Source organism: Clinocottus analis, unplaced genomic scaffold (genome assembly GCF_023055335.1).
Source record: "Clinocottus analis isolate CAN_PGR_092001 unplaced genomic scaffold, fCliAna1.0.p SCAF_19, whole genome shotgun sequence".
In the NCBI taxonomy this organism is placed as follows: Eukaryota; Metazoa; Chordata; class Actinopteri; order Perciformes; family Cottidae; genus Clinocottus; species Clinocottus analis.
The window spans coordinates 8,232,590-8,245,429 of NW_027175920.1; the positions used below are offsets into that span (position 1 = coordinate 8,232,590).

Here is a 12,840-nt window from a genome sequence, read left to right on the forward strand (position 1 = left end):
CCTCTAATTCATCTTGAAGGACTATGCATCTCCTTCCATGAGAACACTTTGTCGGGACTCCTCTGACTTTTCTCCTACTCTCGCTGACGTAGTGTGCATCCTGTTGTTGTAAGTCAGCAGCCACCAGCCGGCTACTTCAGACCTCCCGGCCTTGTTTCCTCTACCCACTGGGCACAGGAGTGAGCATCCTGCCAGGAAAGCCTGTCACTCGCATATCATCTTCTCACGGGGTTCATCTCTCATGGCTCTCAAGACACGTTGCAACAAGTGTGTGAACATGTCTTTTATCTTTACAGTACATCGTGTGCGACAGCCGAAAGTCGGCTCGCTCAGTTGAAAAAACAACAACAACTGAAGATGTGAATTTGAGCAATATCTTTGATGTCATCTGTCACAGCTGACCTCATGGAGGTTGGTACCATGTATAGTTTATAAGAAGAGTAACATTTTAAAGTTCACTTTCAATGGAAACACTTTAAAATACACAGCTACTGTGCAGGAGATAAATAACCTCGGCATACATCATGGTTGGATTGACTCAACCATGAGAATAACCCCATCGTGTGGAATTAGACCAGAACAGCATCATATATAACTCAAGGGGCTGTTTTTATTTACATGGTGGATTGATTGTGGTTTATAAAAACCCAGACATTTTAAGATGAAAGCTCTCAGCTTGAAAATGTTGACATTATCTTACTTGCCTCTCTAATGTATTTTTTATTTTCAAGGTTCAACATTAGCTGTCAAAAGCTCCAGTGTGGTTACACAACAGCCAGAGAGGCGTGATAAAAACAAAAATCTTAATGGTTGTTCCAGTAATTCCTGTGCTATTAAGAGATTTGATGGAAAGAGTGTGTTAAAGCCGGGCACACTCACAGAGAGATGTGCAGCACAAGTCTGGAAAACCTGTAGGTTAGAGGGTCAACACTGGGAGATGTAAGCTTAGAGTCCATTAGTGGATTATAACCATAACCACGCATCTCTCTTGGATTAAAGAGAGAGAGAGACACAGAGAGAGAGAGAGACACAGAGAGAGAGAGAGACACAGAGAGAGAGTGATCCAGAGATATGCTGAGTGCATGAAGGTAACGGGAAAGCGGTTGAATTGAGCATTGTATACTGAGCCAGTACGTGGACGGAGGAACGCTTGCTGAAGAGTGGTGACAGCACTGGGCTCACCTGCGGTATATATTGTCCTATAATATACTTATCTTACATCACCTGGCTGATCAAGTGATTCACACAAGGTAAGTTGAGACACACGAATGAGTTGAACTTTCATCTGTCAGCAATCTTTTTCATGTATGTAAGTAAAACATTAATACAGCTTTCGTGATCCATGAAGCATTCATCAGTGATCCAACAGATGTGTTTGCTTTAGAGATAAGATGGCAGGATGACTACTTTATTAAAATGCACTTCTGCTTTTGTTCATCATTATTGTTGTGTAACTTTAATTTAGTTATGGCCTGAATGATTATTTGTGTCTCCCTGTGTGTGTGTGGTGTGTGTGTGTATTTGTGTGTGTGTGCATGCAGGAAACATGGACGTGGACCTGGAGGGGATTATCCATTGCATCAAGCAGGGGGATGAGAACAGTCTTCAGATACAGCTGCAGGATTTTAACAAAGAGGTAACACCACACAGGAGCACACACGTCCGTGCGTCAGATTAAAAGACGTGTGACGGCTGAGAGCATTATCATATCTTCATTTCTCTCTTGCAGTATGCCCAGTGCTTCTTCTTTGATTCAGAGGAGAGTGACCGAAGGAAAGTAAGTAATGCGGCTGCGCTCGTTTGCTGGGACGCATCACTGTCCTGCCTGTGTTCCTTAAACCTCACCTTCGCTTAACCCACCTCATCCCACTCCTCCCCACCCCCAATCCACAGTCTGTGATTAGTAATTGTGCTGTATCAGCTACTCCTGATCCTCTCTCCTTGCATGCTCAGGCCGATTGAGCCCAGGCAGAGTGATAGAATACACGACACACTGCATGTTAATCTATTTCAGCTTCTTCCTTTGCAGCCTTTGCACAGCATGTCCGAAAATATCTTCATTAATGATCATCATTTAAGTTTGATAATTTGATGGAAATCAATATTCTTTTTTAAATTGTATGAAATCCAATTTTTCAATAAATTATGGAATTGAATAAAAACATATTTTGAGTTCAAGTAATGAATCATATTCATAATAAAATGTATTTTGAATGGTTCTTCATTTTATTTTTTATGAATCTAGTTATTTTTTGTGGACATAGTGAGTTAATTATTTCAGAAACATGATGTCATCTATAGCAACAGAGTCAACTTTGTCTTAGTTACAAAATACTCTCAGTAGCTTTGTGAAATGCTCTGAAGAAGAATATTTTTACCAGGAACTAATGGTTTGAACTCCTAATAGTTACATTCAAAACTCTGTGTAATATGGCATCAGAATGATGACACGAATATATGATGCACTTTACTGATTATCTTTTTATTTTCCTCCTGCTGCTTGTTGCTCCCTGAAATCGGCTTGTCCACCTTCATAAAGAAAAAAAAACTGGAGGAGGTACAGTGCTGCAGCATTTTGGGAATAATGTTTGTGGACTTTGTCTGCACACAAGAGCCCCCTAAACAAATTCATAAACTGTGTTTAAGCATATTTTTTCTTTGCCCTGTTGTACCAGTTCAGGAAAAATAAAGTGAGGGACTACGCTGATTCTGACTCCGACGAGTACGACCAGGAGGACCGAGGCCTCGTCCTCAGACAGGTGCCGGACACGGTCACTTTCTGCTCTCTGTCTTTCCTACACTGTTAAACTAAAGATCTATTTTTCTGTTCCTGTCCTCAGAATTTAGCTCTTGTCCTGGTGAGGTTCATTCAAACAGGAGTTAAAGGTAGTCTGTTGAGAGTATCTCTACAAAGTCTAAGAATCCTCTCCAGGGACAAAAAGGTCCTGGGCCCCTTGGTGACCGACGGCGCTCTCCTGACGCTGGCCAAACTAGCCGGGCTGACCACAAGTGACGCAAGTGACGAATCCAGCGAACCAGACTCCGATTTCTACGATAACATCCTTGCTTCTCTGGCGGAGGCCAAAGTGTTGCATTCTCGCAATGACGAGGACGAAGCTGACGTTGAAGCCAGTGACCAACAAGACGAGTTTGATGAAGACGCCAAGAGCGACATCAGCCTCGACAACAGCGAAGATCTGGACAGCATTAGCTGTTCAGACAGCCACAGGACCAGCATGCATCACAAGGTGCTGGAAAGAGGCAGGAGGGACCGCAGAGAGAGCAAGATGGGGGGGGAGGAAGAGGAGGAGGGAGGCGCGTCAGGAGAGGAGACACAGAGGAAAGAGGCCTTAAAGGTGTTGTGTAACGTGGTCTACAACAGCAGCTGGGCGCAGGAGAGGTTCAGTAGTCTCAGGTGGGTGTGCTCGCAGGGCGCAGAAATAAACATCCACACACAACAATACAAAACACTGCTGAACCAGAAATGCCAGTTCCTCAGCTACTGGCTGAGGAACTGTTTTTCCCTTCATACACTGGTCAAATGTGGTCAGTCTTAAGTCACTTTCAGGTATTTCAAAAGACAAAATGATGTACGGCTAATCTCAGTAACACTATTGATATTATTATTGTTAGAACAGCATATTTCCAGACAGCTAACCTCTCGTTATTATCTCCATCAGGCTCATGTGTGGCCTCACAGAGCTTCTCTCCTCCAGTGTGAGCGGCTCATCTCCCTCCAGCGTTCAGTTCTATGAACTACGCCTCATGTTCCTCATTACTGCACTACGACGGGAGCTCAGCACTCAGCTTCAACAGGTACCCGACCTCACAAATGACCTCGCCTCCTACAAAGGCACTCCCTGAAATATGTAGTATATATTATGCTTGTTAGAATATGTGGTAGCAATGCACTCTATCTCTGTTTGTTTATTGTGTCACCTTCAGTTTATTCTAATATGAATTTAACAGATGGCCGGCCTCCACCTCGTTCTTCGTGTCTCACTCTCATTACGTGTCTCTTCCAGGAGGGAGGTGTGTCCATCTTCACAGCAGCTCTGGAGAGCTGTCTTGAGGTTCAGTGGAAGGACCAGTATGAGTGTGTGCTGGATCCAGCAGCACCACCCATCTCACTGGAAGCCTCTCAGCGTGTCATAGAGATCCTCAAAATCCTCTTCAACATCACCCACAGCAGCCACAGGCAGGAGCCCAGTGAGGTCAGGAACTATGAGCGCATACCTAACCTGTCAGCGGTCAGATGTAATGGCAGAGAATACAATGTGTTTTATACAGAGACAAATGATGTGTACTGTGTGTTTTCTCCTCCCTCAGGACGACGCAGCTCTTTACCGACACCTGGTGGCGATCCTGCGTCTCTGCCTGATGAGGAAGTGTTTGCTTTTGGATGAAACTGATGAACTGCAGGGGTGAGCGTGAACCAACAACCATGATGCGCACCCATTTAAAGTTACTGGTGTCATGCATGTTTTCTTATTTTATCTCTCAGGTGAACTTTTATCTCTGTTGATATGAGCTCTATTGGCATGAAGGGTCAAAATAGATTGGATAATATGGTAGAAAATCATGTGTTTACACTTACAGCACATACTATGCAGGTATAATTTAATGTAATGTGGCACAGTGTTATCTTTAGTGTAATAATCTTTCAAAAATTTGTTTAAAAAAATAAGTATGTTGGGCATAACAATGAAAGAAACATTTGTCTGTGAATGGACAATAGAGCTTTATATTTCATTTACGTGTATGAATGATCCAAGTCTTGTTTGATCCCTGAATCTCACTTTCAGAGATCTAATGTTTGTTGTATATGTTTGTATTCATCACATCTCAAGCAGTCCAGCTTTACTTCTATTGACTCTTACGCTGTGTTCCTGTAATCTTGTCTCAATCCCAGTCACACAGTCAACCTGCTGTCGGCGCTGCCGCTCCAGTGTCTCGATGTGCTGCTGATGGTGCCTCTGGAGCCCGACTCGAAGCAGAGCCCGGGGGTCAACCTGGACTGCGTCCACATCCTGGTGCAGTTCATGGAGAGACGCCTGGAGTCGGTGAGGGAGAAAGTGATGCGCAGAGAAGAGGGTTGAACGCTTAGTGGCCAAGCTGCAATTACAAAGTTGAAAAGAGCGACCCTCCTCTGATGCTGAAATAACCCGAGTGAGTCTTTCTTGTATGTTTGCCTCTCAGGGTGATAAGATGAAAGAGAAGCTGACGCCAATCCTCAATCTGCTGACGGAGAGCTGCAGGGCCCACAGAGAAACACGCCATTGCATCAGGAAACATGTAATACCCCAAAGAAAACACGATACTTCAAAGAAAGCTTTGTTTCGCTCACAATATTTGGATTATATTTTAAACTAGCAGCTGAAATGATTGTTAATCCCCTTCATTAGATCCTGCCTCCTCTGAGAGACACGTCCCACCGACCAGAGGAAGGCTCCACAGTGAAGAGTCGTCTGGTCCGGCTCATGACCCACCTGGATACAGACCTCAAACACTGCGCTGCTGACCTCATCTTTGTCCTCTGCAAAGAAAATGGTCCGTCATCCTATTAAGCTGTATTTGTATTTGATGCGCTTGAACTGCAAGTTCCCCTTTGTTTCTTACTTGTATTGTGTTTAAACAAAGACAATTTTCCAAATCATGGACAAAGACGTTTCTAACTCTCCATATTTGCGCCGGAATTTGAAAAAACATTTCACTGGTTTTCAGCAATTTTCATCTTTTATTTCATGTACATAGCTAACATACCAATGTCCCTCAACACTAACCTTTGATCATCACCTTCACGTCTTCCTGCAGTGAGCCGCTTTGTCAAGTACACAGGCTACGGCAACGCAGCGGGCCTGCTGGCCACCAGGGGGCTTCTGGGCGGTCAGGGCTCCAGAGTCAGCTCCAACGCTCAGTACTCCAGCGACTCCGACTCAGACACCGAGGAGTATCGACAGGTCAAAGATCGCATCAATCCGGTGACAGGGCGGGTGGAGGCGGAGCAACCGGACCCCATGGAGGGCATGACGGAGGAGGAGAAGGAGGAGGAGGCCAAGAGACTCATCATGCTCTTCAACAAGCTGTCCAGGTCAGTGACGCGACAAAGACTCAGAGGGATAAAGACTCTTCTATCAACAACCTTTCACGAATAGTGTTAAACATAGAGGAGTTCTAAGTCTAAATACAGATTCATATTCATATGTATTGGAATCTCGGGCCAATCTCAAACCCATATTTTTTTCACCCCTCATTTGTTTTCCAGAGATAACATTATCCAGCCGATGGGAGTGGATTCGGAGGGGAAGCTGGTCGCGATGTCGGGACTGAGGGGTAATTCCCTCACCGAGGAGAAGTCTGGGTCTGAGAATGACGGCGAAGCAGTGGAAGGAGAGAAGAACTGAAACATGTCAAACCCATTCATGCAACTTATTGATTTTATTTGTAAATTCAAGATTTCATATATTTTGATTGTCATATACACAGATAACAGAGTTAAAACATATTTTGCTCGGTCCTCCTTCCACACAGAAATACAATAAACTTAAGGTAAGAATTAGAATTAAAATTAAGTTTGACAGTACATATGTGTCCATGTGTATGAACGATATGAAAACAATGTTGAAAAGATATATATGGATATATCTCTTTGTTCTCTTCTCTGTATTCAGACGCATCATTTAGAGCAGCATTAAGGTCACACTGGTTGGAGTTAAATTGATAGTGGATCCTAAGAAGGAACTCATTTCATTGTAATAACATTATAATATTGTCCCATGTTTGAATAAAGTCGTGGAAGCATATAGTTTGTCATGAAATGTTGTGTATTTCAAAGCATAGTTTTATTCAGTCTTTTCTATAGCGTTTTATCAGAATAAATACTCGCTTTCATCACTGATTGTACGTTGGAATAAACATCTGCACAGCATATTAACTTTTTCCCAGAGTCTCTGTTGTGTTGCAGTATCCAGTTGTCTCAGATTGGGCTCAGGTCCATATAAAGTTGTGATACACACACTAACATCTAAACAGATTCCAGATGCTCTGATCATATCTGCGCTGTCAAATCAACTTATACTTTGATTGGCTGCACAGTTGAGTTCAATGCTTTACATTTCTCTTCATGAGGAGGGTTTATGTATTGTTATAGTATATTTATTTCACTGTACAAACAGTATTTCAGTTTTGATGAGGAGTTTGATATTGTACCTTGAGCACAAACACGTTATTTACAAAGGCAGAATGTGTAATGAGTGAAAGGCCGGTGAAAAGAGTTGCAGATTACTTTTTGACATGAAAGAATTTGTATTTATCTCAGTTTGTTGCAACAGAAAACAGGTACTCTTAGAAATACTTAAACGTAGTCCAGGTTGAACCTTTGTGAAGTACCACCAAATCCAACACCAGAGCAATAATTAACAACAATTGTATAACTTGATCTATTATTTTTGGTATCGAATCACAATATCATAATTTTTATAAAAATGTGTACACGATTATTTCTGAGATGTTATTGTCCAGGTTAAGGATTTAAAAAAAAAGGGTGGTGAAAAAAACACTTATTTTTTAAGGCTGAACAAAGTGTGTCAGCACATCTCCATCATCTCTTCGAGGGACATCTGCAGCTCCACAGACTGCAGGGAGGAGGCGCCGCCTGCGACCGCCATATTCTTCAGTAACTCCATTGAGGTCAGGACCACCTGAGACAGGAGAACAAAACGTGGCGCAGAAAGTCAGAAGCAATGACGAGAGTGAGATGGCAAATTTGAGCTCGACAGAAGCCATGCACTTTAAGAAAGCTGGAGCAATGCTGCTTTCTCCGAAGTAACATTTTGTATCTCTGCAGAGAGAAAAAAACGTTTACAGCCGAGGGATCAACTGTCACCGGGCACTTTTCAGGCTTTGTTCTCTCTGCTTTTAATCAATACTGAGACAAAATTGCCTCTTGGAAAGTGCTGCCGACTCCAGCTCCCTTGAGTGGTCAATTTTGGCAGTTTGATCACTCATGAAATTTGATAGACGTATGTGCAGCAAGAACTTTTTTCTTATTATCATACTGAAATGCTGTTTTATGGTATGTAAGAGCACAACACTGTTGTGCCTTTTAATAATTCAAAGGGACTTTCACCTCCACTGTGATGAGTTTCCTCTCCCAAGGCCTGTTGTCTGGGTCAGGCCACTTCTCCCCAAGGCAGAAGAACAGGGAGCAGGGAGGGCATTCTCTCCCATCTATGAAGTTCATTATTCCTGGAGGGAAAGGACAATCAATCACTACATCAAACCGGCATGCGAGATACGGCACATGTTTTTCACAGGTAGTCTGAAAAAAAGCGACATAATTATGGTTTCACCCACCACGCACAAAGTCCTTGAACATGTACAGAGGTTGAGGCTGCAGTTTAGAAATCTCTTGCGGCAGTCGGCTCCTGTCATTCTTAGAGAAGCTCCAAAATGCTTTAGTTTGTGATGATTCGTGTCGCTGGCCGTAGACCACATGGCCTGACACGCCCACATCCAAACCATTGCCCAGCTTGTCCAGGATGCATTGGGTCAAACGGGCTTGGGTTTGATCCAGCATGGCACCAGGACTTGGCAGTGAGACCAGGGACAGGCCCGACCCGTGATCCAAGACTGTGCCGTTGAGTTCGGGCCTGATGTGAAGACCACATTTTGTCATTAGATTTGAGATTAAAGGCAGAGCCCTGACAACACTATAGTGGCAATAGTCGCACATTTCAAAAAATAAGCTAATTGTGTTTCTTGCCCAGAGTTAGACGAGAAGATTGATACCACCCTCATATCTGTAAGGTAAATGTGTAGCTACGGCCAGGAGACAGTTAGCTTAGCTGAGCATAGAGACTGTAAACAAGAGGAAACAGCTGGCCTGGTGTTACCTAATCAGCTTTAGACGAGATGGTCAGTAGATTGTGTTACCTTTGGAAAGAGCCAGGCTCGCTGGGTCCCCATGTTTACAGTCTTCATGCTAAGCTAAGCTAATTGGCAACTGGCTCGAGCAAAATACTTACCGTATAGAGTGGTATCAATCTCCTTATCTCTTACTCCTAGCAAGAAAGAAAATATTGTGCTTCCTAAAATAGCAAACTATTCCTTTACCTGTGACAGTTGATCTGAAGCTAAACTGGAGACACTGCACATTTTTGAGACATGTTTCCTTTGATTAAAGCTTTATTTTGATGTTACCTGTAAACTAAACGGATTCCAACTTCATTCTCAACCAGCTGGCTGGACACCATCGCCCCTCTGTAGTACACTGATACCCTGAAATGAGTCTCTATGGATTCAGAAAGAGGAGAAGATTATGAGAAAGGCCGTACCACTCTTAGCTCTATTGTATCGAACTGTGTGAATAAAAAAATTATATAAATCGACGTGCTACATTATTTTAATGGCCTAATTGAAGTTCATCCGTCAACTTACTGAAATTATCTCCGTTATTGGTCATGGTGATGGTCTGAAGGAACTGCTCTACCAACAGCCCATCACAGGCCCCTCCCACGACTTCCACCATTGGACTTGCCGGTTGCTCAGGCAACCCAGCTTCACTGCCAAATACGACTGGATACTGCTGTTGCCTAGGCAACATGTGTCCATCAATCACAACTGGGTTTTGCAGCGGTTGTTGCTCAGGAGGAGGCTCAAAGCCTGCGGTGCTCTCTGTCTCTGTGGAGAAGTTGGAGAAGCTGAAAAAGGTGTTTCTCGGAAAGCACCTGTTTTCTGTTCACACTGCAGCAGTGAGGAGCAAACGGTGAGCAGATACATCACGTCTACCTTGCACAGGGCTGAGGTTCAGTCCCTTTAGACACTCCTGGAGAATATCATGGTCGGCAGAGGATTCTCCTGGCAAATATCGGTTGATTCAGAAATAATTAGAAAAAGTGTTTCCACAGTCTTAGCTATTGAATTACAAAAATTAAAATTTTTGGAATTATGTACCTTCTAAAATACAAAATGCATGCCAGGAGATAAATAGGCCCCTACCTGTAAACACGGTGTCCTCTGGAAGATAGAGATAGTCTTCATAGCATTGGACAGGCTGACTCTAAGATATCACATACACACATTTACATGCAATTACATATTTACACAGCAATTTCATCTCACGTCCAGCCTTCCTACAAACCCACAAGCACAAGCGCTTACTTCTTGTGTCGGAAGGCGATGACCTTCGGACAAATCGGGGTCATCTTGGTCCTGGGATCCAGCAGGAGAGTTAGTAGCTTGTGGAGTGAAAGTTAAGAGCTGCGTTAACATCTGCATCTTTCTTTCTCATTTATTCTCCTTAGAAACAACTCTCCAATCTTATAATCCCCTTTGCAAACTGCATTGTCTCTGTATTACTGCAACCACTCCTCAACTGCAGACACATAAACCCAAACATAAGTGTATGCAAAATAGATGGAAATGTGATCATTCAAATCGGGGAGGGAGGTGATTAGATATACGTGTACACTGAAAAAATCCTTTCCAAATCCAATTAATGCAAAGTCCCAGTGAATACATTTCACACACGTGTCTCATTCGTCAGTCTTCTGGTCGGAGGTGATTTTTAATACAGTTCTTTTTTGACTTGCCTGGTATCCACTACAACAAAGGACCAAATGGTGATAGTCTACAGACGCCCTGGCGGTTCCTCACCTCCTGATGCGGACTCAACCGGCCAGCGAAACACTTTATGGGGGTTCGCAGCGTCGTTCTTGTTGTCAGAAACCGTTTTGAAGCCTTTGGCTCGGAGGGCGCTGCGGAAGTTCCTTTTCCAGACTGAGGGATCTCCATGAGCACGGCCATTGCCACTCACCTCTGCCCAGGCCTGCAGGGAAGACACAGGCTGAACGCAATACACTATACAAAACGATGTAATACATGAATACAAATCAAAAGTTATGTCAAGTCCATTGATATGACTACTTTCTACTATACTGCCATGGATGTTTTTGAATGAGGACTGTGCGTGACTTTTACTTTAAAGATGAGGATGTCAGTGTCGGAGGAGTCCTGTCTTAAAGCGTGTTTCCATGGGACGGAGAACTCGGTGCACTCCGGGTTGGTCCAGACCAAACCGGGATAGCTGCCGCTGTTAATCTTGGTCCGCAGCCACGGAATGAGCAGCGGCTTAGAATGAGACATCTATAACAGAAGGAATTTAATACATGTTTGTGTTGCTTTTATTTTATGACGAGCTTTGTAATATTTGAATAATATCTATAACATTTCCAGCTCAGAAGCCTGTCCAAATCAGTATTGCAGTAGTTAGCTATCAATGTCCAAAGGGCCATGCACTGAACCAATGCATTAAACAGTTAATAGCAGCACAAATTGGAGAAAGTATCGGTGGAAGAACTGTTTGAGCCAGGCTGGATTTTTAATCACCATAATTATTCATATGTATTTATAGGTTTGTATGAATTATGAGAATGTTCTGATCCAGTTTAAAATAGTCTTTTAGCATATAGGGCGCTACTTAGTCATTTTACAACTGGATTCAACGATGAAATCGAGTTAGTAATGTAGGTAAATGGGTCAAAATAGAATACAAAGCAACTTAACCTTTGCATGTTTCCATGAACAGTTTATTGAAGTGTAGACAATATATTCCTTATGCATGTAAACAAATATTAGAATGAGGGATTCATCTTTCTGTCTTGTCTCACTTCCACAAACTTATGAAAAGGTTTCAGAAATATTCAACACACAATATGTGAGCATCAACATCCTGACTTCTACTACTGTGCAGCTGGAAAATCAGCTTTTATTGGCAATTTCTGAAGAAAGAGGAAGCAGACAAATATAAGAACAAGTGTGGTTCAGCCTTCAATATAATATGTAACAAAATACAAAAAAAACAACCTCAAAATACTTATTGCAGTGAAATGTATAAAGTACTTCACTCTGAAAAAGGCTTTTTTATAGTCAAATATTAATATTGGTTTTAAGTTAACTCCTAACGAGTGCAAAGTACATAATACACATCACTGTGCCACCAGTGTCTAATTTTATATAGAATATATCAAATGATGTTCATGAACTCACACTTATATTTTATGGAGTATGTATTCAATAACAATTTTAAAGGATTTTTGAATGGATGTTACTTTTTTTACGTACCCCCATTTGAGAACCAATGAACTGGGCTATACAAGTGTGTACATATGAATATACCCTACATTACAGTATACATTGAATACATCATGCAGTATTGTATTGAGTCGCCTGCAGGCTCGGCCTTACATGTAATATACGTCTGCAGTCAAATGAAATATTCCTGTGAACATGTTATCGTGTGTGTTGAGGAGTTACAACTCCACCACGGAGCACTGCTGAGGAGACGTGAACTAAACATTAGTAACAACACTGGCCGATGGAAACTCTCCTACCTGAAGCAGAGCTGCGCGTTGAGTTCAGGTTCAGTCGTTTTCCGGCAGGCAGGAGCCAGAAACCGTGTGAAGAGCTATCATTCAATCCCAGCGGCGTATTTATTAAATACCGCCATGAGTCGGTTGTTTCCTCCTCCGACAGGAGTTTCACGGGAAACTCCGAATCGTCAGTTTCGTTTTCAAGATGTTACGTCAGGGCGGTTCATACCAGCCGAGGCCACAAGGGGGAGTCAGACGCACGTTTGCATTTCTATACTTGTGAGGACCCTTATGGGCATAGTACATCACCCCCAACCCTTTGTATCTCAGGTATATGTGTTTTAATACATAAAATACTGTGCAATGAATAACCATTTGAGTCTGATATGGTTTTTATCACATAGAGAAAGTCTAGTTAACGGTGTAGACATTTAAAACCACATAAACTCTTCCTATCTCATTGAAAAAT

General features: G+C 42.6%; 2 protein-coding genes across 3 annotated transcripts; one reads left to right on the top strand and one right to left on the bottom strand.

The window, feature by feature from the left end:
* Nucleotides 1–1,543: 1,543 nt before the first annotated feature.
* Nucleotides 1,544–6,903, top strand: si:dkey-94f20.4 (synembryn-A). The gene is made up of 13 exons (XM_068583579.1): nucleotides 1,544–1,636; nucleotides 1,730–1,777; nucleotides 2,540–2,557; nucleotides 2,676–2,759; nucleotides 2,841–3,415; nucleotides 3,681–3,816; nucleotides 4,026–4,214; nucleotides 4,330–4,424; nucleotides 4,913–5,063; nucleotides 5,200–5,295; nucleotides 5,406–5,550; nucleotides 5,815–6,091; nucleotides 6,266–6,903. The coding sequence occupies exons 1-13, from the start codon at nucleotides 1,547–1,549 to the stop codon at nucleotides 6,402–6,404; spliced, it is 2,043 nt and encodes a 680-aa protein (XP_068439680.1). The 5' UTR covers nucleotides 1,544–1,546; the 3' UTR covers nucleotides 6,405–6,903.
* irf3 (interferon regulatory factor 3) lies at nucleotides 6,431–12,509 on the bottom strand. Of its 2 annotated transcripts, XM_068583580.1 has the most exons (11): nucleotides 12,393–12,509; nucleotides 10,981–11,145; nucleotides 10,657–10,828; nucleotides 10,162–10,238; nucleotides 10,000–10,060; nucleotides 9,790–9,858; nucleotides 9,439–9,681; nucleotides 9,202–9,292; nucleotides 8,356–8,651; nucleotides 8,129–8,247; nucleotides 6,431–7,700 (listed from the first exon to the last, which is right to left on the bottom strand). In XM_068583580.1, exons 2-11 carry the CDS (start codon nucleotides 11,143–11,145, stop codon nucleotides 7,587–7,589), a joined length of 1,407 nt encoding a protein of 468 aa, XP_068439681.1. In that variant the 5' UTR covers nucleotides 12,393–12,509; the 3' UTR covers nucleotides 6,431–7,586. The 2 variants fall into 2 exon arrangements, with proteins under 2 accessions (XP_068439681.1, XP_068439682.1); XM_068583581.1 differs by lacking the exons at nucleotides 10,162–10,238; nucleotides 12,393–12,509 and having other exon boundaries at nucleotides 10,981–11,060.
* Nucleotides 12,510–12,840: the final 331 nt, after the last annotated feature.

Bases quoted from the DNA above. Each gene is read 5' to 3' on its own strand.
- si:dkey-94f20.4 (XM_068583579.1), top strand. From the start codon at position 1,547: ATGGACGTGGACCTGGAGGGGATTATCCATTGCATCAAGCAGGGGGAT. The intron at 3,416-3,680 runs GTGGGTGTGCTC...TATCTCCATCAG, and splicing joins GAGAGGTTCAGTAGTCTCAG to GCTCATGTGTGGCCTCACAG. The intron at 6,092-6,265 runs GTCAGTGACGCG...TTTGTTTTCCAG, and splicing joins CTCTTCAACAAGCTGTCCAG to AGATAACATTATCCAGCCGA.
- irf3 (XM_068583580.1), bottom strand. From the start codon at position 11,145: ATGTCTCATTCTAAGCCGCTGCTCATTCCGTGGCTGCGGACCAAGATT. The intron at 10,239-10,656 runs GTGAGGAACCGC...TCACTCCACAAG, and splicing joins GGTTGAGTCCGCATCAGGAG to CTACTAACTCTCCTGCTGGA. The intron at 9,682-9,789 runs GTAGACGTGATG...ACTTCTCCACAG, and splicing joins GAACCTCAGCCCTGTGCAAG to AGACAGAGAGCACCGCAGGC.